Source organism: Mobula hypostoma, chromosome 19 (genome assembly GCF_963921235.1).
Source record: "Mobula hypostoma chromosome 19, sMobHyp1.1, whole genome shotgun sequence".
NCBI classification, from domain to species: Eukaryota; Metazoa; Chordata; class Chondrichthyes; order Myliobatiformes; family Myliobatidae; genus Mobula; species Mobula hypostoma.
The window spans coordinates 19,327,339-19,350,181 of NC_086115.1; the positions used below are offsets into that span (position 1 = coordinate 19,327,339).

At 42.2% G+C, this 22,843-nt stretch overlaps 1 protein-coding gene across 1 annotated transcript in view; it reads left to right on the top strand.

Moving 5' to 3' along the window:
- Positions 1 to 22,843, top strand: part of LOC134358880 (inorganic pyrophosphatase-like) — a 38,915-nt gene that overhangs the window by 8,746 nt on the left and 7,326 nt on the right. The window contains exons 4-9 of the mRNA XM_063071478.1: positions 5,160 to 5,279; positions 6,458 to 6,544; positions 10,391 to 10,517; positions 16,758 to 16,885; positions 18,512 to 18,597; positions 21,725 to 21,794. Coding sequence (XP_062927548.1) covers positions 5,160 to 5,279; positions 6,458 to 6,544; positions 10,391 to 10,517; positions 16,758 to 16,885; positions 18,512 to 18,597; positions 21,725 to 21,794 — 618 coding nt within the window. The remainder of the gene's footprint in view (positions 1 to 5,159; positions 5,280 to 6,457; positions 6,545 to 10,390; positions 10,518 to 16,757; positions 16,886 to 18,511; positions 18,598 to 21,724; positions 21,795 to 22,843) is intronic.

Here is a 22,843-nt window from a genome sequence, read left to right on the forward strand (position 1 = left end):
GTATTTCTATTCTTCTGATTTTGCAGAGTGTACATTACTAAGGGCAGCGCATCTGGCCATCCGAGGCCGTTTTTCAGACAAACTTTTGTCAAAGCCGCTTTTATTTCCCCATTTACTCTGTCCACCATACCCGAGGACTGAGGCTGGTAGGGGATATGCAATTTCCACTGGAACCCCAAGGTTTTCCTCAGTCCCTGTAAAATGGGTTCCTTTGTCGCTATTTATCCTTAGGGGACTTCCAAACCTGGGCATAATTTCTTTCACTAGTATGTTCACCACAGTTCTTGCATCATCCCTCCTAGTTGGATAGGCCTCCACCCATCTGGAAAACATGTCTGTTATTAACATATACCTAAACCCCCTTTCAGTGGGCATACGTACGAAGTCAATTTGGAAGTTTTTCAAAAGGTATTTCCAGATGGGACAGGTGATCAAATCTAGCAAGCGTCTTTCCTCTGTTGTTTTGCTGGCAAACTAAACAAGTACATGCTTCCTTCTGGAGTTACTGTAATCCCTGGGGTGTACCATTGTTGAGTGATGGCATGCTGCATCCCTCCTTTGGCCATGTGTTAGGTGAGCCCGGGACAAAAATAAACTACGTTTGCGCACTACTGGGCTGTCTGGGTGACACCATAGCTCGGTATCCTGGTAGCATCCATATTTTTTCCAGGTACATTTCTCGTGCTGTGAGGCAAGATTTTGGGCTTCCTGCAACTGCTGGACAGTAACACACAGGGAGCTGCTTCCCTCCCGATTCAACCGGAGAGGTCTGTCGCACAGGTTGTTGCTGAAAGGCCATCTGGTTTGCTACTATGTCTGCAAACCGTTGGAGACCTCATCCTCGGCTGAGGTGTGTGCCTTGCACTTAATTATCGCTAAAGGCTGTGGCAACTGTATAGCTTCTAAAAGGTTCAGTACTAAGGAGGCGTGTTTAATCGCTTTCCCCAATGAGGTAATAAATCCATTATTTTTCCACAATTGCCCAAAGTGGTGTGCTACCCCAAATGCATAACGTGAGCTGGTATAAACATTGGCTGCTTGTCCTTCAGCCAAAATGCAAGCACGGGTAACGGCATAGAGTTCTGCGGCCTGCGCTGATGTTCCTCTTGGCAGTGCATAAGCTTCCACTACCTCGTGGGGAGTTACTATAGCATACCCTGCCAGCAACAGGTCATCCCTTGGGCGGTGCGAAGAGCTGTTTGAAAATAATTAAATCAGGGTTATCAATAGGTTCGCTTCTCAGATCTGGTGGGGGAGTAGTAGTGGCTTCCACTGCGAGCAGACGGTCATGGTCATCCTCATCCTGCTGTGCAGATGGTAATGGAGCAAAAGTAGCTGGATTAATAGCCAGAGATCTTTTGTACGTATAGTTAGATTGAGAGAGAAGAATCACCTCATAACCTGTCCTTCTGGCCATGGTAAAATGCTGAGTAGCAGCTGAATTCAACAGTGGCATTATGGCATGGGGTCCTATCGCAGTTCACGGGTAATCCAATACAATAGGAATGGACTTTTCTACCATTACTCTGGTGGCAGCCACTGCGTGCAAACAGCTGGCATTCCCTTAACAGCAGCTTGTAATGCTGCGGAATAATAAGCTACTGGTCTCATCCTCGCAATTCGTCCACATATAGTTGAAAAGGCTTGTTATAGCTAGGTAATCCTAGCGCAGGTGCCGTGACTAAAGCCTCCTTTAGCTCATGGAAGGCCTTTTCCCTTTTGGGTGTCCATTCGACGGGGGCGGGGGGCAGGGGGTCTTCGTTTTCAACGTAGCAGAACGCAATACTGCATCCCTCTCCTGGTATGTGGGAATCCACCGTCAACAATACCCTACCATGCCCAGGAAAGAAAGAATGTCCTTTTTTGTTTTGGGAACTGGGACCTGCTTTATTGCTTTTATTCAATCCCTTCCCAAAATTCCAGCTCCAAGATACTGGACAGTCTCTTGGCAAAACTGCATTTTCTCCACAGACATCCTGTGCCCTCTTCCCGCCAAATGTTCAAGGAGACTTAAAGAATCTGTCAGACATTGTGGCCCTGTAGCAGAAGCTATCAGGATGTTGTCTGCATATTGAATCAGCGTGGAATATTCGGACAGCTGGCATTTGTCCAAATCATTTTTAACTGCTGTGGCATAAACTGCAGGGCTTTCGGTATACCCCTAGGGCAGACGTGTCCACGTATATTGCTGATTCTTATAAGTAAAGGCAAATAAATGCTGGCTATCCTTGTGCAAAGGTATGGAGCAAAATGCTGAACACAGATCAACTACAGTAAAGACACTAGCTTCCGCAGGTATAGAGTTAAGTATAATGTTGGTGTCCAGCACCAGTGGAGCAATAGGGATGACTGTCTTATTTATGGCTCTTAGGTCCTGCACAAAATGTCACTCATTTCTCCGGCCTGCTTTTGGAATAGGTAATATAGCAGTGTTACACGGGCTTTGTGTCTTCACCAGCACCCCTTGCTGCAATGGGTCAATTACTGGAGTGATACCTTTTTCAGCTTCAGTAGCTATATGGTACTGTTTAATACAGGGCTGTGACACATTCTTTTTTTAGAGTAACTTTATGCTCAGGAGCTGTTTGGGCCTTTCCCACATGATTGTTATGTGGGCCCATAGGTTCACTGGTACCCACGCTAAGGCTCTAAGGAGAAGTAGAGGGTCTTCTGCTGGCAGCTGTTGCTTTTCAAAGGTTGTTTCCCAGCTCTCAGACTTTAACATAATTCTCCCCTCCTTTTCATTAAAGAATCCTATTCACGCTTCTTGTCCCAGTACCGGCAGAGTTATAGTATAAACAGCCTTGGCTTCTTTTGCCAATTGTTTATCATCGTCTGGTTATCTTTAGGTTTTGCTGGTGGCTTTATGGCCACTGTCAAATGAGGCATTGAGTCCCCTAGTCGGAATCTTTTTTTCCTGATCTTCCACTAAGTCTACCAGGAGCCCTAATCCCTTGGGACCAAAGTACACAGATGATGTTGCCTTCAGTTTTTCTTTACCATTCAAATAAGAGTGTACAGCTTGATCATCGTGTGAGTCCATTTACAAAGTGTAATAGGCCGTGCAATGGAGCTGCTGCTTTTCTCGGCTGCAGATTTTGTATGTAGAGGTTGGCTCGTCCTATCAATTTGTCATACAGTCTCTGGACTTGCCAGGCATGGGGATTGCTATCCTGCTGCCAACAGTATAGTATGGGTTCTGAACTGACCCTTTCTAGCCCATTCATTAATTTTAGCATTTGAGGGACCCTAACTTGAGGAAGCTCCATGTATATACCTTCAGCCGTACAGTGCAATATTGCCTCTAGTTTACAAAGGGTCTGCGGACCCAGCAGGGGGAACGGGGCTGTCTTAGATATAATGAAGGTGTCTGTTAAAGGTTATTCTCCACTCTCTTTTTTGTATTCTTTTCCTGCCTCTTTTTCGTCTGCCTTTTCGGGCATTTTTTGAGTCATCACTAGTACTGCTAACACTGCCTTCGGCTCCCTCAGCTTCAATTCCTCTTTCCTGAGACCCATCTCATTACAGTGATGTCTGCTCCCCTGGGGGTGTCAGGTGCCTGAACTTCTGACATCGGGGTGTTGTAAGGATGGGGTGCGGGTCGTCCCAAGGCAGCTGTCATCATTATTAAAACACCTATTTCACAATTGGGTGCCAGTAGGGCACTGGCCGGTATGGGAAGTCGGGGGATAAAGTCCCATGACAGGTTTCATTTCAGACCCAGCCGTCTCTGTTTCAGGCTGCTTACTCTCCTTTCTTTGGAGATTGGTGTCTTTTAGCCACCTCCTTCCATCGTTGAAAACATCTTAACATGTAATCAGCATCCCAATTTGGGTCACTGTCCCTATTTTGGGTGCTGTCCTCCCAGTGTTGGATTAGTCTCAAATTAAAACTTCCCCCATACGGCCAATCCCCATGTGACCACTCATACAAATCACTACTGAATGTTACCACATAACAATTATCTCCTGTTTCTCTGATTACCATACCCACCGGGGATCCAGGGGGGACAAGGGGTCTCCTATTTGCTGGTGGTACCATTTTATATTTTTAATCTTTTTGGCGGTCTTTTTTCCTACCTGCAGTTGAGTGTTCGAAGCCTTCGTCTTACCTTCGGAACTCTTCGGTTTATTAGCAGGATCAGCGCTAGCCAATCGACTGCTGGTACTTCCATTTTTCCTGTTTAGGATTTTAGTTGCGGTTAAGATAGCACAAAATTTCTCTATACACACTATGTACACAGTGAGCACTCACTGAATCTCCATCTATGAACATCGAAGTCTCCTCTTACCTTTTCCCCTGTAGCTACGCTTTTTCTTCTTTGTTTTTCTCGTAGCTCTAGCTTGTTTTCTTCTCAGGTCATCCAGCCTCAGCTGTGCAACAGTTTTGGCTTACTCTGAGTCATCAGCCGGACGCTAGGCTACCAGCTACCTTCCCTTCTCCCAGGGAGGTTTTTGGCAACTACTCCCCTTTCAGCTAGGGCAGTCCCTTAAGGTTTAACTCTGTCCTCTTAGTTAGCCTTTCTTCAGATCTCGCTCAGTGGAGATCCCATCCTCATCACCAGATTCTTTCGTGGAAACACTAACTAAGAACACCAGAGTGACTTCGAGTTTCGTTTTAAGAGTTTATTAACATGATATTGTGGAGAGTCTGCAGCAGTTTCCACCACCACCACCAGAACTCTGAATTCTAGGTTATACAGAGCTCATATTTATACAGCAAAACAAATAACTTCACATAACTTTGTTTGGCATCCCACGGTCAGTACAAGATCAATCGTTTAAAACACATGTCAATTATCTTTCAGCGCGAGTCTAACAGTTCTTCCTGCTTCCTGTTATCAGGACTCATAATTTACCCCAGAGGCATCCTGCCTCCTGGTTCCGGGGGCCTAGTATCTTATTAATTGTAGTTCCTGGTACTGCGCTTATCATCCAAGATTATTCTCGACACGCATCAGCAGTCTTTGGCCCAGCTGCTCCAGAATGGTCAAGTATCCCATCAGACAATAGTTTTAACCACGATTAGATACAAGATTAAATTCTGTGGCTGTTGATCAATGATTCCCCATAGAATTGCCTTTGTGGTTTCACTTGTTTTACCCAAGCTTTCAATTTCCTTCAAAGGGCAATGAAATTTAACTGAATTTTTGCTTTCAGATTGCAACAAAGGAACCATTGAACCCAATCAAACAAGATGTTAAAAAGGGGAAAATGCGATTTGTGGCAAATATTTTCCCCTATAAGGGATATATTTGGAACTATGGGGCTCTTCCACAGGTAAACATGAAATTGTTTTCTGTACATTTTACTTAATTCTCATGAGTCTACAGTTTGCTTTAAGGTGCTGTCTTGTTGCAGGTTGCTCACTCTGATTTGATTTGGATTCTGTTCTAGAGCAGCTTGATCAGAAAAATGCTTATGCACTGCAAGGGTGATTATTTTTAGAAAGCTGAATTAATTTTGAGAAGGGAAAGTGAATGTTGCTGTATTAAAATAAAGTCAATTTGGGCAAGCAATTCAAGTTCCCTGACTTAATCACATCATCATCCCTGAGGTGTGACATGGTCATTCTGTCAAAAATCTCAAAGCAGGTGGTCATGGTAGAACTTGCCGTTCCTTGGGAAGACCAGAGGCATTTGAACATAAGAAAGCCAATTACCAGGAACGGGTAGAGCAGTGCCAGAGACTGCTGGAAGGCACAATGTGAGCCGAAGGAAGTGGGATGTAGAGGTTTTGCGAGCTGCTCGCTGTATAGAACCTACTCTCTCCTTGGCATTATGGGGGCTGCAAAGAAAGCCAGTGGCTGCTGAGTGAGCCTCCAGATTGCTATGGATTCGGAGGTGTGACCCGCGGACCAGTGTTGCTGGATCACAAGCCTGGGCCTGATCAACCCTGGCTGTGTCACCTGGGCGAGTATGTGTGACGATGAAAGACCCAAAACACCTGATAACTCCGGGTTACATCACTGATGATGTGGCCCAGTGCATCCTGGGATGTATGTCAACATTATTCTTTGTGAATACTGATGTGATTATGCTTGTGTTATTGGTGATTGTTCTTCCACTGATGAAAATTTATTTCCCCTCTTTAGTCATTCTTCCCCTCATTACAGTTTTATAGAACCATTTTAATTCTCCTTCAGAGACCCCTGTTGTGTACTTCCGCAGGACCTGAAGAAGAGACTGGATCAGAAATGTCAACTGTTCATCCCCTTCCATAGATGCTGCCTGACCTGCTGAGTTCCTCCGGCATTTTTTATGTGTTGCCCAGGATTTCCTGCATTTGCAGAATCTCTTGTCTTTGGGTTAAATTAATTACTGGACAGGATGAGTAAATGGCCTGAAAGGAGTATTATGGTCAGAGGAAGTTATTGAGCTGTGTGAATGTTATAAACTATGAGCAGTTAAGCCAATAGTCCTTTATCTGTAACTCTCACTTCGCTTTTCTTTCTCCAGACTTGGGAAGACCCTACCCATACTGATGACTTGACTAAATGTCGTGGAGACAATGATCCTATTGATGTCTGTGAAATTGGAACCAAAGTACGGCAGTTGTCTGTTGGTGTTTGGGAAGAACCTTCTGTTGTCCTTGTAGTTTTTCTGTATTGTCATTCCCTTGTGCCATACCTTTCTGATTCTGGGTGTTATCCTTGACCATTCTAAAGGGTACAGCATATTTTAGTCTTTGCTGTCTGTCTTTGATTCCCACTCCTCCAAAATTTCAGGACAAGGTAATTAGATGCCAATCAGTCATGAAGCAACACTGCACAGATACAGGTCCTTTGGCACAATTAGTCCAAGCTGCCCAGGATTCCCTCCCAGCTAATCTAATTATGTATGTTCAGACCAATCCATGTACCTACACAAGTGCTTCTTCAGTGATGCTATTGTATCTCCTCTGGCAGTTTCATCCATATACTTGGTGTGGAAAAAGTTGCCCCTCAGCTCCCTTAAGTTTTTTCCCCCCTCTTACCATAAATCTTTGCCCTCTAGTTTTGGATGTCAGTACCCTGGAGAGAAGATTTGCCACCTGCCATGTCTCCCATAATTTTAAACATTTCTATAGTGTCACTCTTCATTTTGCTTGGCCAACTTCTTGTATCCCAGGCCCTCTAGCCCTGCCATCATCTTCATAATTTCACTGCACTCTTTCCAGTTTAACCACATCTTCCCTATAACACTGACCAAAGCTGGTCATAGCACAGTTTGATTTTCCAAAGTGCATCACCTCGTAGTTATCTGTATTGAAATCCATTTTCCATTCCTTGGTGCACTTTCCTAACTGATAACAATTCCTCTGTAATCTGTGATGACCTTTACTATCAATGAGACCTAACTTTGTGTCATCTGCCAGTTTTCCAGTATTGTGTATTCACATCCAAATTATTTATATAAATAATGAATAACGAGGCAGGAACCTACAGGTAGATCTGAGGTCTTTGAGTCTGATTCTACCAGTTAATGTCAGGGAATGTTGGATAGGGAGAGACAGTTCAGTGTAAATCTGTGGGCAACAGGATGTAATCTTAGCCCACACCTTCACACTATCAATATATTTACCTTCAGTATTAGCATTGGTTTAGGGAAAGAGAAGAATTTTCCACACTTTGATCATAACTTTACGCATGACCTAATTAGCTCAAGAAGGAAGTAATTGAAAATGTGAATTAGCAGTTCTGATGATAGATAATGTTACATTTTTATAAATAGAACATTTTTATTTGTTTACTTTTTATCTTTGATTCAGTTTTGCTTTCTTTCCATTTATATTTGTGCATTATTCGGTTTCCATCCTTTCACTGTGAAGAGTTGACACTAATCTCCTTCACAGCTAAAAGATAATATTAGAAGTGAGAAAAAAATCTTGGTGATTAAGGATGATGGACAGAGTCCAGAAGACATGCCAGTATATAGAACATAGAACAGTACAGCACAAGAACAAGCCCTTCAGCCCATACTGTTGTTGTCCGTAAGCCCAGCATCCATACTGAGTATAGGCTGCCAACAACAGCTCACCAGAGTCCTCTGTCCTGGGCCGATAAAAGGTTGATTGGCCATGTGACTTCCACTTTTAACATGACAATGCATCTTCTAGGCGAAGATCCTTCCTCTCCAAAGATGAAGTCTTTGGAGCCTCTGTTGGTGTTTCTGCAGTTCTGGGTTTTTGTGGGCTGGTGTTGTTAGCCCCTTGTCCAGCCCTCCTTTCACAGTTGGGCTTGGGGGGGGGGGAGGATGGTGGGGGGGCATCCATGGTGGAGTTCCACAGTGTTGTGTTGAAGCAATTAAATTAGTTATCAAGAAGTAACTAAACTAATTCCTTCTACCTATGCAATATCCATATGCTTTCATTTCCCACACGTTTGTGTGCCTATCTAAGCATCTCTTAAAAGTCCCTAATATATCTGCCCCACAGAAACATTAGGTTTTTTTTGGGGGGGGGGTGGGCCTGCCAGCCCAAGCAACACATTCCAGGCACCAAAAAAAACCTTGCTCCTTGCATCTCCTTTGAGTGTACTCTCCCTCACTTTAAATACATGTCCTATGGTATTAGATATTTCAACTCTGGGAAAAAGATACTATCTGCCTATTCTATCTGTGCCTGCCATAATCTTATAAACCTCGATCGGATATCCCCTATCCTTGACTGCCCCAGAGAAAACAACCCAACCTTTTTTTTATATAGCATATACCCTCTAATCTAGGCAACAACCTGGCAAACCTCTTCTGCACCCTCTCCAAAGCCTTGAGATCCTTTCTATAATGGAGTGACCAAAACTATATAATATTCCAGATGTGGCCTAACTAGAGTTTTATAAAACTGCAACCTAACTTTATGGCTTTTGGACTCAGTGCCTCGACTACTCAAAGCGAGCATACCATATGGCTTCTTAACCATCCTATCAACCTGTGCAGCCACTTCTCGGGAGCTATGAACTTGGACCCCAAGATCCCTCTGCTCATCAGGTCTTGGCCCTAACAGTGTACTGTCTCTTTACATTTGACCTAACACTTCACATTTGCTGGGTTAAACTCTTATCTGCCATATCTACAACTGATCTATGTCCCACTGTATCCTTTGCCAGTCTTCTACAAAACCACCAATCTTAATATCATCTGCAAACTTACTAACCCACCCATCTACATTTTCATCCAAGTCATTTATATACATCACAAACATCAGAGGTCCTAGTACCCATCTATACTCATCCCAAGTATACACACTTGTGTTCATAATCTTCTGTGCTTTGGTAATTTAAGTGGTTGTCATTGAGATATTCTTATGCCACCTCTTTCAAGAAATGTGTTCCAGACTTCACTGATGAAGAAAGCCTTACTGAAATCTGCTTGTGAAACACAATTAACTGATCTGAGAGCAGACGCTGGGTCAGCTACTGGGCATTGTGATAGTGTGGTTAACCATGGATTGCTGTTCATGTTGACACTATTGACATAGGACTGTAAGACTGAATTAGGCTATTAAGCCCATTGAGTCTGCTCTGCCATTCCATCATGGCTGATTTATATCTGTCTCAACCCCATTCTCCTGCCTTCTCCCTATACAGCAACCTTTGATGCCCTGACTAATCAAAAACCTGTCAACCTCTGCTTTAACTATACCCAATGACTTGGCATCCACAGCTCTCTGTGGCAATGAGTTCCACAAGCTAAAGCAATTCCTCCTGATCTCTGTTCTGAAGGGACGTCCCTGTATTCTGAGGCCGTGCCCCTCTCGTCCTGGACTCCCCCACTATCGAAAAATCCTGTCCACATCCATTCTGTCTAGGCTTCCCAGTATTTGATAGGTTTTAATGAAATTCTCTCCTCATTCTTCTAAGCTCCAGCAAATACAGGCTGAGAACCATCAAACACTCCTCAGACGTTAACCCTGTCCTTCCCAGGATCATTCTTGTGAACTGTCCAAATACTTTGAGGTTAGAAAGTAATTCTGAAATAAGAGATTGGTGTGCTGTGATTTTTTTTTGTCAAATCATCTTCCAAAGGCAATTGTCTGAATATTCTCCAGATCAATTTCGTCCTCCTTTCATCATTTGTTAGAGATGATGAGTCCAATCAAACTATACTCTGATACTTTTCATACCCAAATATTGTGCACCCATTGCCGAGCAATCATTGTGGCCTTGTGTAAATGTGGGATGATCCTCCAAACATGTGTAGCTTGATTTTGAATAAGAGGTTAAAAATTGAAAAATAAATACTTTATTAGAAGCAATAACTTGCAAATGAGCATAGAATGAGGTAAAACTACCACAACTTCTGAAATCTTCACAATTTATATTGAGTATTTTGAAGAAATTTTTTGATAGTGAAATGTTCTGGATGCAGCTTATAACAGTTTTATGATTTTTTTTTTGTTTTATTTGATTTCAGGTGTATGAAAGAGGTGAGGTTATCCAGGTAAAAGTTCTGGGTACCCTGGCAATGATTGATGAAGGTGAAACTGACTGGAAGATTATTGCAATTAATATTAAAGATCCTGATGCAGATAAATTTAATGGTAAGTGTAAACGGACTTTAATCTAACTTGTACACATTCATTCACTTAAATTCTGATCAGAAATTTTTATATCCTTTGTGTCCAAGGGAACTTAGGTAGCACAGTGAATCAGTTGTAAAGTATTTCAAACAAAGGATATATTTTCCTACACAACAATGAGTATTACAAAAGGTGAAGCTGGGATGAATTGTTGACCATGATTTTTGAGGAATGGTACAGTAGATCAAAGTTTGAGGGATCGCGCACTAAGACTAGTCATTGAACTCTACAGCACAGAAAATGCTCCTTCGGTCATCTCGTCCATATCGAGTCCCATTGAACTGCACCCGGACCATAACCCTCCACACCCCTCCCATCCATGTACCAATCCAAATTTCTCTTGTATGTTGAAATCAAACCTTCATTCACCACTTGTGCTGGCAGCTCGTTTCACACATTCACCACCCTCTGAGTGAAGTTCCCCTTAAACTTTGAATCTTCCACCCGTAACTTCTGACCTATAGTTGTAGTCTTACCCAACCTCAGTGAAAAAAGCTTCTTTGGATTTATCATATTTATACCTCTCATAATTTTGTATACCTCTATCAAATCTTCTAGGGAATAACATCCTAACTTTCAATCTTTCTTTATAATTCAGGTCCTCAAATCCTGGCGACATACTTGTTCTTTGCACTTTTTCAATCTTACTGATACTTTCCTGTAGATGGGAGCCAAATCTGGACAATACTGCAAATTAGGCCTCACCAACTTAAACAGCTTCAACATAATATCCCAACTCCTGTACTCAGTAGATTGATTTATGAAAGCCAATGTGCCAAGAGCTTTCTTTAGGACACTATCTACCTGTGAAGCCACTTTCAAGGAATTGTAGATCTGTATTCTCAGATCCCTCTGTTGTACTGAACTTATCAGTACTCTAAAACTCGCTGCGTAAGACCTAACCTGGTTTGTCCTCCCAAAGTGCAACACCTCACGCTTGTCTGTATTAAATTCCATCAGCCATTTCTCAGCCCTTTTTCCTGTTGGACCAGATCCCGCTGCAAGCTTTGGAAGTCTTCCTCGCTGTCCACTACACCCCTAATCTTGGTGTCCAGTTTAGCATGTTATCATCTACATCATTGATATAGATGTCAAATGACTTGGGACCCAGCTCCGATTCCTGTGCACACCTCTAGTCAGAGAGACAACCATCGACAGCTACTCACTGGCTTCTGCAATTTACTACCTCATCTTGAATGCCAAGTGTCTGAACCTTCATGACCAACCTCCCCTGTGGGACCTTGTCAAAGGCCTTACTAAAGTCCATGTAGACAACATACATTGCCTTGCTTTCATTAACATTCCCGGTAACTTCCTCAAAAACCTAAGCTTGGTTAGACATGACTTTTCCTAATCAGTCCTATCTACTTGTATATCTGATCTCTTAGAATATCTTCCAGTAACTTTCCCATTACTAATATCAGGCTCATTGGCCTATAATTTCCTGGCTTATTCTTAGAGCCTTTCTTAAACAATGGAACAACAACTATCCTCCAATCCTCCAGCACTTCGTCTGTGGCTAAGGATGTTCTAGATATCTCTGCTGGGGCCCCTTCACTTTCTGCACTTGTCTCCCACAGGGTCCCAGGGAACACATTGTCAGGCACTGGTAATTTATCCACCTTAACTTGCCTCGTCAGCAAACACTTCCCCCTCTAATCTATTTAGAGTCCATCACCTCACTGTTACATTGCCACACAACTGTAGACTCTGTGTCTGTTTTCCAAGTAAACACAGATGCAAAAAAAAATTTAAGATCTCTACTATCTCTTTTGGCTTCGCAAGTAGATTACTAATGATCTTCCAGAGGACCAATTTTGTCCCTTATCTTTCAGAAACCAAAGTTCCTTAAACCTATTGTCCTTGCCTTTTATTCTGACAGGAACATACAATCTCTACTCTCAAAATTTTGAATGCTTCCCACATACCAAATACACCTTTTCCAGAGGACAACCTGACCAATCCATACTTTCTAATTTTGCTGGTATCAGAAAGCCAGATCCTTTCTGATACCATCAAAATTGGCCTGCCTTCAATTGAGAATATCAACCCAAGGACCGGACCAGACCTATTCTTTTCCATAATTATCTTGAAACTAATGGTATTAAGTGCAAAGTGTTCCCCTACACAAACTTCTGTCACCTGCTGTGTCTCATTCCCTAATAGATCTAGTATTGCACTTTCTTTAGTTGAGACTTCTATGTAGTGATTAAGGAAACTTTCTTGAACACTTTTGACAAACTTTAAATTAAAAAAGAAATGAGGTAAACCATTAAGACTGAGTTGAGGAATTTCTTCACAGCATGCTATGAACCTGTTTAATTCTCTTACACAGAAAGCAGTTAAAGCCCAATGATTAAAACCTTTCAAGAAGTTTTGGATATTTTATGGGTTAAAGGGATGAAGGGAGAAAGTTGGTACAGGACACTGAATTTGGATGATCAGCTATGATATTGAACAGTAAAGTAAGCTCTAGGGGTGCCTAATCCTATGGTTCCTATTTTTTCTATACATTGTTACTTCTTTTTATGCTGTATGTAAATGATTTAGATGATGGAATAGATGGCTTTGTTTGCAGATGATGCGAAGATTGGTGGAGGGGTAGGTAGTGTTGAGGAAACAGGTAGAATGCAGAAGGACTTACAGATTAGGAGAATGGGCAAGAAAGTGGGAAATGAAATGTAATGTTGGAAAATGCATCGTCATGCACTTTAGAAATAAATATGTGGGCTATTTTCAAAATGGGGAGAAAATCCAAAAATCTGAGCTGCACAGGGACTTGGGAGTCCTTGTGCAGAACACCCTAAGGGTTAACTTGCAGGTTGAGTCGATGGTGAGGAAGGCAAATGCAATGTTAGCATTCATTTCAAGAGGTCTAGAATAGAAGAGCAGGGATGCGATGCTGAGGCTTTATATGGCACTGGTGAGGCCTCACCTTGAGTATTGTGAACAGTTTTGGGCTCCTCATCTTAGAAGAGATGTGCTGGAATTGGAGAGGCTCCAGAGGAGGTTCACAAGGATAATTCCAGCAATGAAAGGGTTATCATACAAGGAATGTTTGATGGCTCTGTGTCTGTACTCGCTGGAATTTAGAAGGATGAAAGGGATCTCACTGAAACCTCTCGAATGTTGAAAGGCCTAGACAGAGTAGATGTGGAAAGGATGTTTCTCATGGTGGGAGAGTCTAGGACAAGAGGGCACAGGCTCAGGATAGAGGGGCGCCCTTTCAAAACAGATGTGGAGAAATTTCTTTAGCCAGAGGATGGTGAATTTGTGGAATTTGTTGCCACGTGCAGCTGTGGAGGCCAGGTCGTTGGGTGTATTTAAGGCAGAGATTGATAGTTTCTTGATTGGACATGGCATCAAAGGTTAAGAAGAGAAGGCTGGGGAATGACATTGAGAAGGAGGGAAAAAAAGGATCAGCCATGATTGAATGGTGGAGCAGACTTGATGGGCCAAATGGCCTAATTCTGCTCCTCTGTCTTATGGTTTCATATTCAGATCTATGTTGCTGCAAAGGCCAGCCTTTATTACTCATCTCCTAATTATCATTGAAGACTGGCTGGAAGTCTTCTAAAGAATATTCTCACAGTACTGACAGATGGAGAGTTTCAGGGTTAGATGCAGTAACCAAAAATAAATACTTTAAGTGGATGCTTCAATACTTGGAATGCCATCACCTGCAGATTTTCCATTGTATTTGTTCACTCCTCCTTGGTGAAAGAAGTCATCTGTTTGCAATGCTCTCAGTGTGGACTGAGCAAGTATCTTCAATTCAAGTTTAATTGTCATTCAACTGTACAACCAAACAAGACAGTGTTTTCAATGCATTTTGTAGATAATATTCCAACCAGTGGTGGTGGGAATAAATATTTAGTGTAGTTGATTGAGTGCTCATCAAACATCAGCTTTGTTTTTAAAGTTCTCCAGCTTCCTAAGTGCTGTTGGCACTGCACCCATCCAGCTAAATGACGACTATGTTGAAGATGGTAGGAATGAATGGGAACATGATTAGTAGAGATCTTGGACAGTGGTGATCCCAATGATACTGAATGACAGCCAATGATACCCTTTGATTTCAGCTTTACTGAGGTGTCATAATGCCACGACCTGGCTGGTGGTGTAGTGGCATCAGCGCCGGACTTCGAGACGAAAGGTCCTGAGTTCAAATCCAGCCGGCTCCCCTGCACACTTTCCATCTGTGCTGGGTTACGAGCTGGTGATCTCTTTGGAAACTCACCCGGCAGAAGGCAAAGGCAAACCACTACTGTAACTTACCTCGTATGTGGTTCCCCACCACGTTAGAGAGGCGTGGAGGGAAATCGTTCGCTAACCGGAGAAACTCCGGATGCACCGTTCCTTTCCTTTTCATAATGCCACACTTAGCTACTCTTACCTCTAGACGAGTTCTGTGGTCCTTTTTGAGATGAGGTATTGAGAGGCCCTGATAAGACCCAAAATAAGCATTAGTGAGAACATGCTGTGTGATATCATTGTTGAGAAGACCTATCATTGCTTTGGAGAGAAGACTAGTGGCAGTAAGCCAGAATGTATTCGTTATACTTTTTTTGTGAGTGGGATGTACATTCCACATTGTGAGTAAGTGCTAAGTGTTGTAACTGTGCTGGAAGAGCATGACGAGGAGTCCTTGAAGCTCAGATCTTCAGTACTCCAGCTGGGATTTTGACTGGTCCAAGTGGCTTTGCTATTTTCGGTTCTTTCAGGCTTGGTGTAGTGTGTACTGAATCAAATGGATGGTAAATGGCTTCTATAATGATCGGAATTTCAAAAGAAAGAAAGCCAAGTTGTGCCTTTTCTGTAGTACCTATAGGCTCTTTATTTCCTTAATGAGTTCGTAACTATAGAAATAAATTCCAGTGTTTTGGGTAATGTTTGATTTGCTAACAACTAAATGATTATTTACTGTATCATATTCCTTGAGCAGTTTAGATTCCAAGACTGCAATATTCAAACATTTTGAAATCCCAGTGGTTCAGCATCTGACTCATTAGTTATGCTCCTGATTCACCAGGGCCTGATTCTTGCTGAACCTACTGGATTTGCTGAGAAATGTATTAGAATACTATGAAAGAAGATAATAAAAAAGTAAATCTAAAATATGTTGGTGCATTATCATTATTGTTATTGAATAATAATCCAGTAATCCAAAAGATCTGCTAAGCACCACAGAAGTTACAAACAAGGCAGATTGTCATATTCAGCCCATCAGATTCAGACCAAATCCCAGCAGAACTATTCCCCTCTTCCGCCACTTGACTATCCTAGGCAGTAATTTACTGTAGTTAATTAACTTCCCAACATGTCCCTGAGATGTGGGAGAAAACTGGAGCATGAGAGAGGGCCCCAAAGTTAGGAATGTACTTGGGGCCTCTGGTGTCGTGAGGCAGTGGCACTACCTGCTACATTACCATGTGCCGCAGTTTTATTGTTCCTTATTTTAGGGTGCTTTTACCACTTCAAACTTGTTTAAACTGTTGCACATTTCCATAAAATGGTTGGTATTGTCTTAAAACTTTCTTTGTGACCAATGGCGGTCAACTTGTCCCACCCAACTTGGACTTTGTACTTCCTCAGTATACCCCCCCCCCCATTCTATCTAGCAACACATCAAAAAGTTTGGAAATTGGTTACAAAAGTATTATTTCATTCCCAAGGAGGAACAGATTCAGGTTTTCCTGAACAATTTAGCATATTGTAACACACTTGTGGTTTTACAGGATCCTTGTACAAGAAGTTGCATCTTGTGGCAGCCACCACTCCCTGAAACCTGAAGATACCCACTATAACGAATCAAAGTGACTCGTACAACAACAAAAAAGTCAACTTTTAGTTAGCTTTTCTCTCACTATCACTTATTGACACAATGGGAAGTACTTGGAAATCAGCATAGCATGTGCTCCTTTTCAACACCGTCTCCCCATAAGTTAACAGTTTTTAGCCAGTAATTACAGCAACATCTTCTTGTTGTGGTGGAGCATTTTTTTGAATTCTGTTTTTATCACCTGAAAATTTGCACGTCATTCCACCTCTTCCCTACTCTACTATCCACCATAGTAGTTATCCTTACAGGAGATATTAAATCATTTTATTTTAATTTGATGTATCGTGTTCTCATCGCCCAGAAATATCCAAATTGCCACCTTTTTTGAATTTTCTGATTGATCTTGTGATTATGCCTAGATATTGATGATGTGAGAAGGCTAAAGCCAGGATATCTGGAAGCCTCCGTTGACTGGTTCAGGCGATACAAGGTGCCTGATGGAAAACCCGAAAACCAGTTTGCATTCAATGGTGAATTCAAGGATAAGGTATTGTGACAAACAATGCATTTCACTGTTTCCATATACATGTTATAAATAAAGCTAATCCTTTTCTTTTATATTTTAGTACTATTTTGAGCTAGTGCAGTTTCCTGTGGTCCTTGCAGTTATTTAGCAATCTATGCCTATCTTTCTATAAATCAACGGTCCCCAACCACTGGGCCGCAGAGCTTGTGCTACCGGGCCGTGAGGAAACGATATGAGTCAGCTGCACCTTTCCTCATTCCCTGTCATGCACTGTTGAACTTGAACATAGGGTTGTCAACAGTCCCGTATTTGTCGGGACATCCCATGTATTGGGCTAAATTGGTTTGTCCCTTACCGGACCGCCCTTATCCCGTATTTCCCCTGCTAAGGTAGAGCGTTCCTATAAAACCTTTCATGCCGAATTGGCGTGAATCAAAGAAGCAATTACCATTAATTTATATGGGAAAAATTTTTGAGCGTTCCCAGGCCCAAAAAATAACCTACCAAATAACACAAAATCTAAAATAACACTAAGATATAGTAAAAGCAGGAATGATATGATAAATACACAGCCTATATAAAGTAGAAATAATGTATGTACAGTGTAGTCGGGAAGATGAAGGCAAAACCGATTTGTGGGAAAAAATTGGCACGTATGCACATGCGCACATCATATGTGCACATCACGCGTGCGCACACAGGTGCCTGCGCAAGGCTTCATGGTCATGGTAGTCTTTCCTGGGATAAAGTGTCCTGGGATTTGACTGCTACTTTTGTCCCTTATTTGGGAGTGAGAAAGTTGGCAACCCTAACTGTAAAAAGACATTTTGAGGTGAGTTTAACCCCCCCCCCCCCCCCCCGGTCGGCCGGTCCGCAAGAATATTGGTTGGGACCCCGATATAAATCTTACGTATGTGTCTGTTTTACTTTTGTCTTATCATGTCAACTGTTAACAATGTTTACCTCCTCTCCAGCCTGATGAGACTGCCTTTACTCGCGTGTATAATCAAATGGAGTTTCCTTTTCACTCAGTGATCCTTCTTGTCTACTAATTTGGTAGTTCGCTATACTTATGAGCTAATTCTTACATTCTTTTGCAACACACAAAATGCTGGAGGATCTCAGCATGTCAGGTAGCATCTATGGAGGGAATAAAGAGTCAACATTTCAGGGCGAGATGGGTTTTCTCTCAATTGAACCTCATTAGGTTATCATTGGAGTTCACCAACATGGCATCCTAATCTTATGTTATAAATGATATTCCCTTTGTCCCCTCCATCCCATTGACATTTTCTTTGAAATTTCAAACTAATTTTTTTTTCCTATCCCAGTCAGTGCTCCTTCCCAATTTTCTGATGCATTCACCTTCCCAGCATTGATGTTTCTACTTATTCTCCAGCATCTTCATTTTAATTTTCATCAACTATTTCAGTGATGTTCTTGTACCTTCAGTAAACTCAAGGTCATTTACCTTTAACATCTTTTAATTACCATTCACTGTAAATCTGAATCTCTGAAGGGCAATGCCCTTCACAATGTTTGTAGTAACGATATTTTAATCTGCACATGAACTGTCTGTGGCTTGATTGAAATTACTTTTTAAGTAAGTGTGTTAAAATTTATTAATGCAAGGATATCTACTTTCAGGACTTTGCCATTAAGGTGATCAAAAGCACACACGCTTTTTGGAAAACTTTGATAATGAAAACATCCTCTGTTGGAGAAATTAACTGGTAAATATCCCAACGATTAGTGATCAGATATAAATAAATAAATATGGGTTTGCTTATCTTGAATCATTTTAAAGTGGCCTGACATTGAAATACCCTCTGGAATGTGAGTATGTATGATTATATTGAGAGTGCATCAGTCTGTCTTCCATGTTAGAAGTAGGTATTCTGGAATTACCATCACTGGATCTTGTGGGTTGGTGATGTTGGGTCTTTAAGTGCATCTGAGGAGTTGGTGAACTTGGACTGTAGGTTCATACATTCCTTTCCACTCAGTGACCACCCCCCCCCGCCCCCAGTGAGCTCTTTCTGGTAGTCCCATTTAATTGCTCCTGAGGTAACTCTCACATACTTTTGCAACACACAAATGCTGAAGGAACACAGCAAGTCAGACAGTATCTATGGAGGGATGCTTTTGGGGGAACAGAGGTGAATTAGGGTTTAGGGACAGGGATGTAGGGGAGTTAGAGATCAGGGCAGAGTCCAGGCCCCCCACTCCATGATATGTACATGTGATAATGTATATTTGTGGACAGAAGTTGAGCCAGCAGCAAGGACTCAGGCTGGTTGGTGCCCCAGTGAGTCAACAGTAGGTTCTGGGATTCTAGGATTGGAGTTCTATGCTACAAGAGGCATGAGGCTCAGTACTTGAGTTGGCAAGACTAGAGTTGGAGGCCTAGTGTTCAGAGTTCCATGATCGGCGAGTCCTGTAGTTCAGGTTCTCATCCAGGGTCTGCATTCATTATTTTAGCACGTCCTGCTATCATTGCCAAAAATTAAAGACCAAAAGTCGATCAGAAGTCCAGAGGTCGAGTCTGAATCCACTGGAGCCCAAAGACTGCTGTCCTGGGGTTGCAGGACTGTAAGTGGGTGGAAAGAAGAATCTGGCTTGTTTTGTTGCTTATTGTGTTTTGTGTTGTTCTGCTGAGTATTATGTTGGAATGTGTGGTGACACAACTGGGCGGCCTCCAGCACATCCTTGGGTGTGTCGTTAACACAAATGATGCATTTCATCTTGCGTTTCTGTGTACATGTGATATATAAATAATGTAAGAGTTGTGAGTTGCTGAGCAGGAAGTTGTGAATGGCAGGTCAGTCGTGCCCTCCACTCCCAGCAAGGAGGGGAGGAAGGGAAGGAAAAAACTAAATCTTAATTAGCAGGATTTCACTGATGTCACCTTATGAACCCTAAGCCATGCATCTTTGGAATGTGGCAGGAAACCAAAGCACCCTGACGAAACCCACGCGGTCACGGGGAGAACATACAAACCCCTAGATGGTGGGAGAATTGGTGCTATAATAGTGTTACACAAACCGTTGTTACCATGCCACCCCTAAGTGCAGAAACATTTATGTGCAGCAAGTAGTTGAGAAGATGAATGCTGGGACCGAGTGTGAGTGTAGGGTAGTCCTGCCCCATGAGACAATACCCAAAGGCATTCGGTAATGTGCATTTAGCAGGTTAGTCTGTAAAGGACTGGCACATTACACGAGCTCGGTGATAGCACTACTATTTGCAGACCATAGAAGATATTGATGAACCGTTTTTCAGACTAAAGGTCTGCTGTTAAAGTATTGGGACCATAGTTTTGATTCCTGTATTAATAACCCGGACTTGGGTATATCTGCAAGATGTAATTTCTAAATTTGTCCATGGCTGTATTATGAACTAAGGAGAGGATTGTGATAGATTGTAGCTAGATGGTGGAATGGGCAGATAAATGGCCAATCTAATTTGATGTGGAGAAAGTTAAATATTACACTTTATTTCTCCCTCTTCTTTCTACCAATGCTAAGTAAAGGGTTTTTTCCCCCTAAAATGCTTGAGGAAAAAGACCTGGGAGTTTGTGAGCACAATTCATTGAAATTGGTAGGGCAGGTTAAGAAAGTGGTTTGGAAAGCGTATAATTCTGGGCTTTGTCAAAACACATAAATAAAATGTATGGGGAGGGCACGTTAGTCTTTGCAGAACACCGCTCTGTCTGCAACCTGGGTATTATATTTGATTCTGGTCTTTACATTGTAGCAAGGGTACAAAGGCATTAGGGAGGGTCCAGAAATGATTTATGAGAATGGTACAACTTGGAAGGATAGCTAAGAGGGGCTGTGCGCCACCCAATGCGCCAACCTTGGACAGGCCACAGGGCCCAGAGCATGGGGTGACGGACTGTGTCCACCCAACGCAGGGTTTGTTTTCTCTTTTAAGGTCAGGAGGTGATTCGATAGGAGTACGTAAAATGATGTGTCCAAATAGAGCGGGAGTTTGCTGCTTTTTGCAGAAGAACAAGGGCAAGAATTGATTTGCATAATTATAAAGGGAAGGAAAGCCATGAGGAATATGGGGTCCCGGAGACAGTCTCCTGTGGCCTTCCAGGCAGAATTGGATAATGCGTGAAGAAAATTAATTTCGTGATCCATCTCTGTCAGATTGATAGATCAATCTTACCCACCCACCTTTGTCCTACCTTTACAAATTTTCTTTATAAGTGTATAGATCCTTGAATGTGGCAATACCCAAATAATTTGCTTAGGAAGGCATAAGGGATATTGGTTTTTATTAGTTGGGTACTGAACAGAGGCTGTGCCCCAACATTATAAAACCTCCGTTTCATCTCAGCTGGAATACTCTGTTCAGGTCTGCTCACCATGCTGTTCGGAGGAAGTGAGAGGGCTAGTGGTTGTAAGGAGAGTCACTGGGCTGTTGCCTGGTATGGAGCAGTTCAGCTATGAGGATAGAGTGGACAAACTAGGTGTGGTTTCCCTGGAATGGAGGATTAAGCTATATAATATTGAGAATTATGGTTGTAGTCTGCAAAATAAATTTTCTCTTTATCAGAGGTGAATAAAGCTAGAGGAAATAGGGGTAAGAGGTTTAGAGGGGACCTTTACCGTCCAGAAAGTGGTGAGTACTTGGACTGTATTGCCCAAGAGTCAGCGATTGTATTTAAAAAGTGTCTAGACAAACACTTGAATTTCCTAAGAATAGAAGGCTATAGGTGAAGTGCTGGAAAATGGGATTGATACAGATTCAGCCTGTTGGTCAGTATGTACATGGTGGGCTGAATTGTCCTATGTGACTTGACAGCTGTAGACTTTGTTTTGCTTACCAGATTTTCATTTCTCTTCCTAGTACAAACACAACAGTATCTGATAGTCCCTTCCTGTGTTCTGAAACTGATGCTACTGGTTTGCTGGAAAAGGTAAGTGTACTGTTCAAAGCGATAATCTCCTGTTTGCTCTTGGATGTGTACTGTTGAGAGGTGCCTTGTAAACCCTATTGTATTGTATCCATGTGTCTGCCTCTGTACCTCCCTCTGCAACTGGTTACTTGGGAGACTAATCAGTACAGATCGGAAGTAATACTTCCTTCCACACTGACAATCAAGACAAGCGCACCTCAAGTGTGCTTAACCTGCTACTCTACTCCCAGTCCTCATTGAGGGATCAGCAATGAAAAGAGTAGGCAACCTCAAGTTCCTGAGAATTGACATTTTGTGAAGATCTGTCCTGGGCCTAACATAATAGCCTTCTTTGTAATTGCATCAATATTTCATTATAAGTCTGAGGAGATTTGGTATGTCACCAAAAATTCTAGCAAATTTCCACAGATGTGCCATGGAGATGATTCTGACTGGTCACATCACCGTCCAGTATGGAGGCACCAATGCACGGGATCAGAAAAAGCTGAGGATGGTTGTAAGCTCCATCATGGACACTAGCATTTCCAGCATCAAGGACATTTTCAAAAGGCAATGCCCCATAAAGGCAGCAGTCATCATAAGGACCCTTCACTATCCAGTACATGACCTCTTCTCATTCCCTACTCACACACTCGGTTCCTCTTAAATATTTCACCTTTCACCTTTGCTCCATGATTTCTGTTCTAGTCTCAGCCAAGCTCAGTGGAAGAGGTCAATCTATATCCCTCATAAGTTTGTATACTCTATCAAATCTCCGCTCATTCTCATGTGGTAGAGATAATAAATGTTCTAATCTATTCAAGCTTCCCTGTAACTCAGGTCCACAAGCCCCGGTAATGTCATTGCAGATCTCTGTACACTTTCAGTTGTATTAATCTTTCCTATAGGTAGGTGACCAGAACTGCACACAGTATACCAAATTAGTTTTCACCAATGTCTTACACAATTTCAACATGCCAGTTCCTGCACTCAGTACTTTGATTTATGAAGGCCAGTGTTTCAAAACCTTTCTACACGATTATCTACCCGTGACATCACTTTCACAGAAC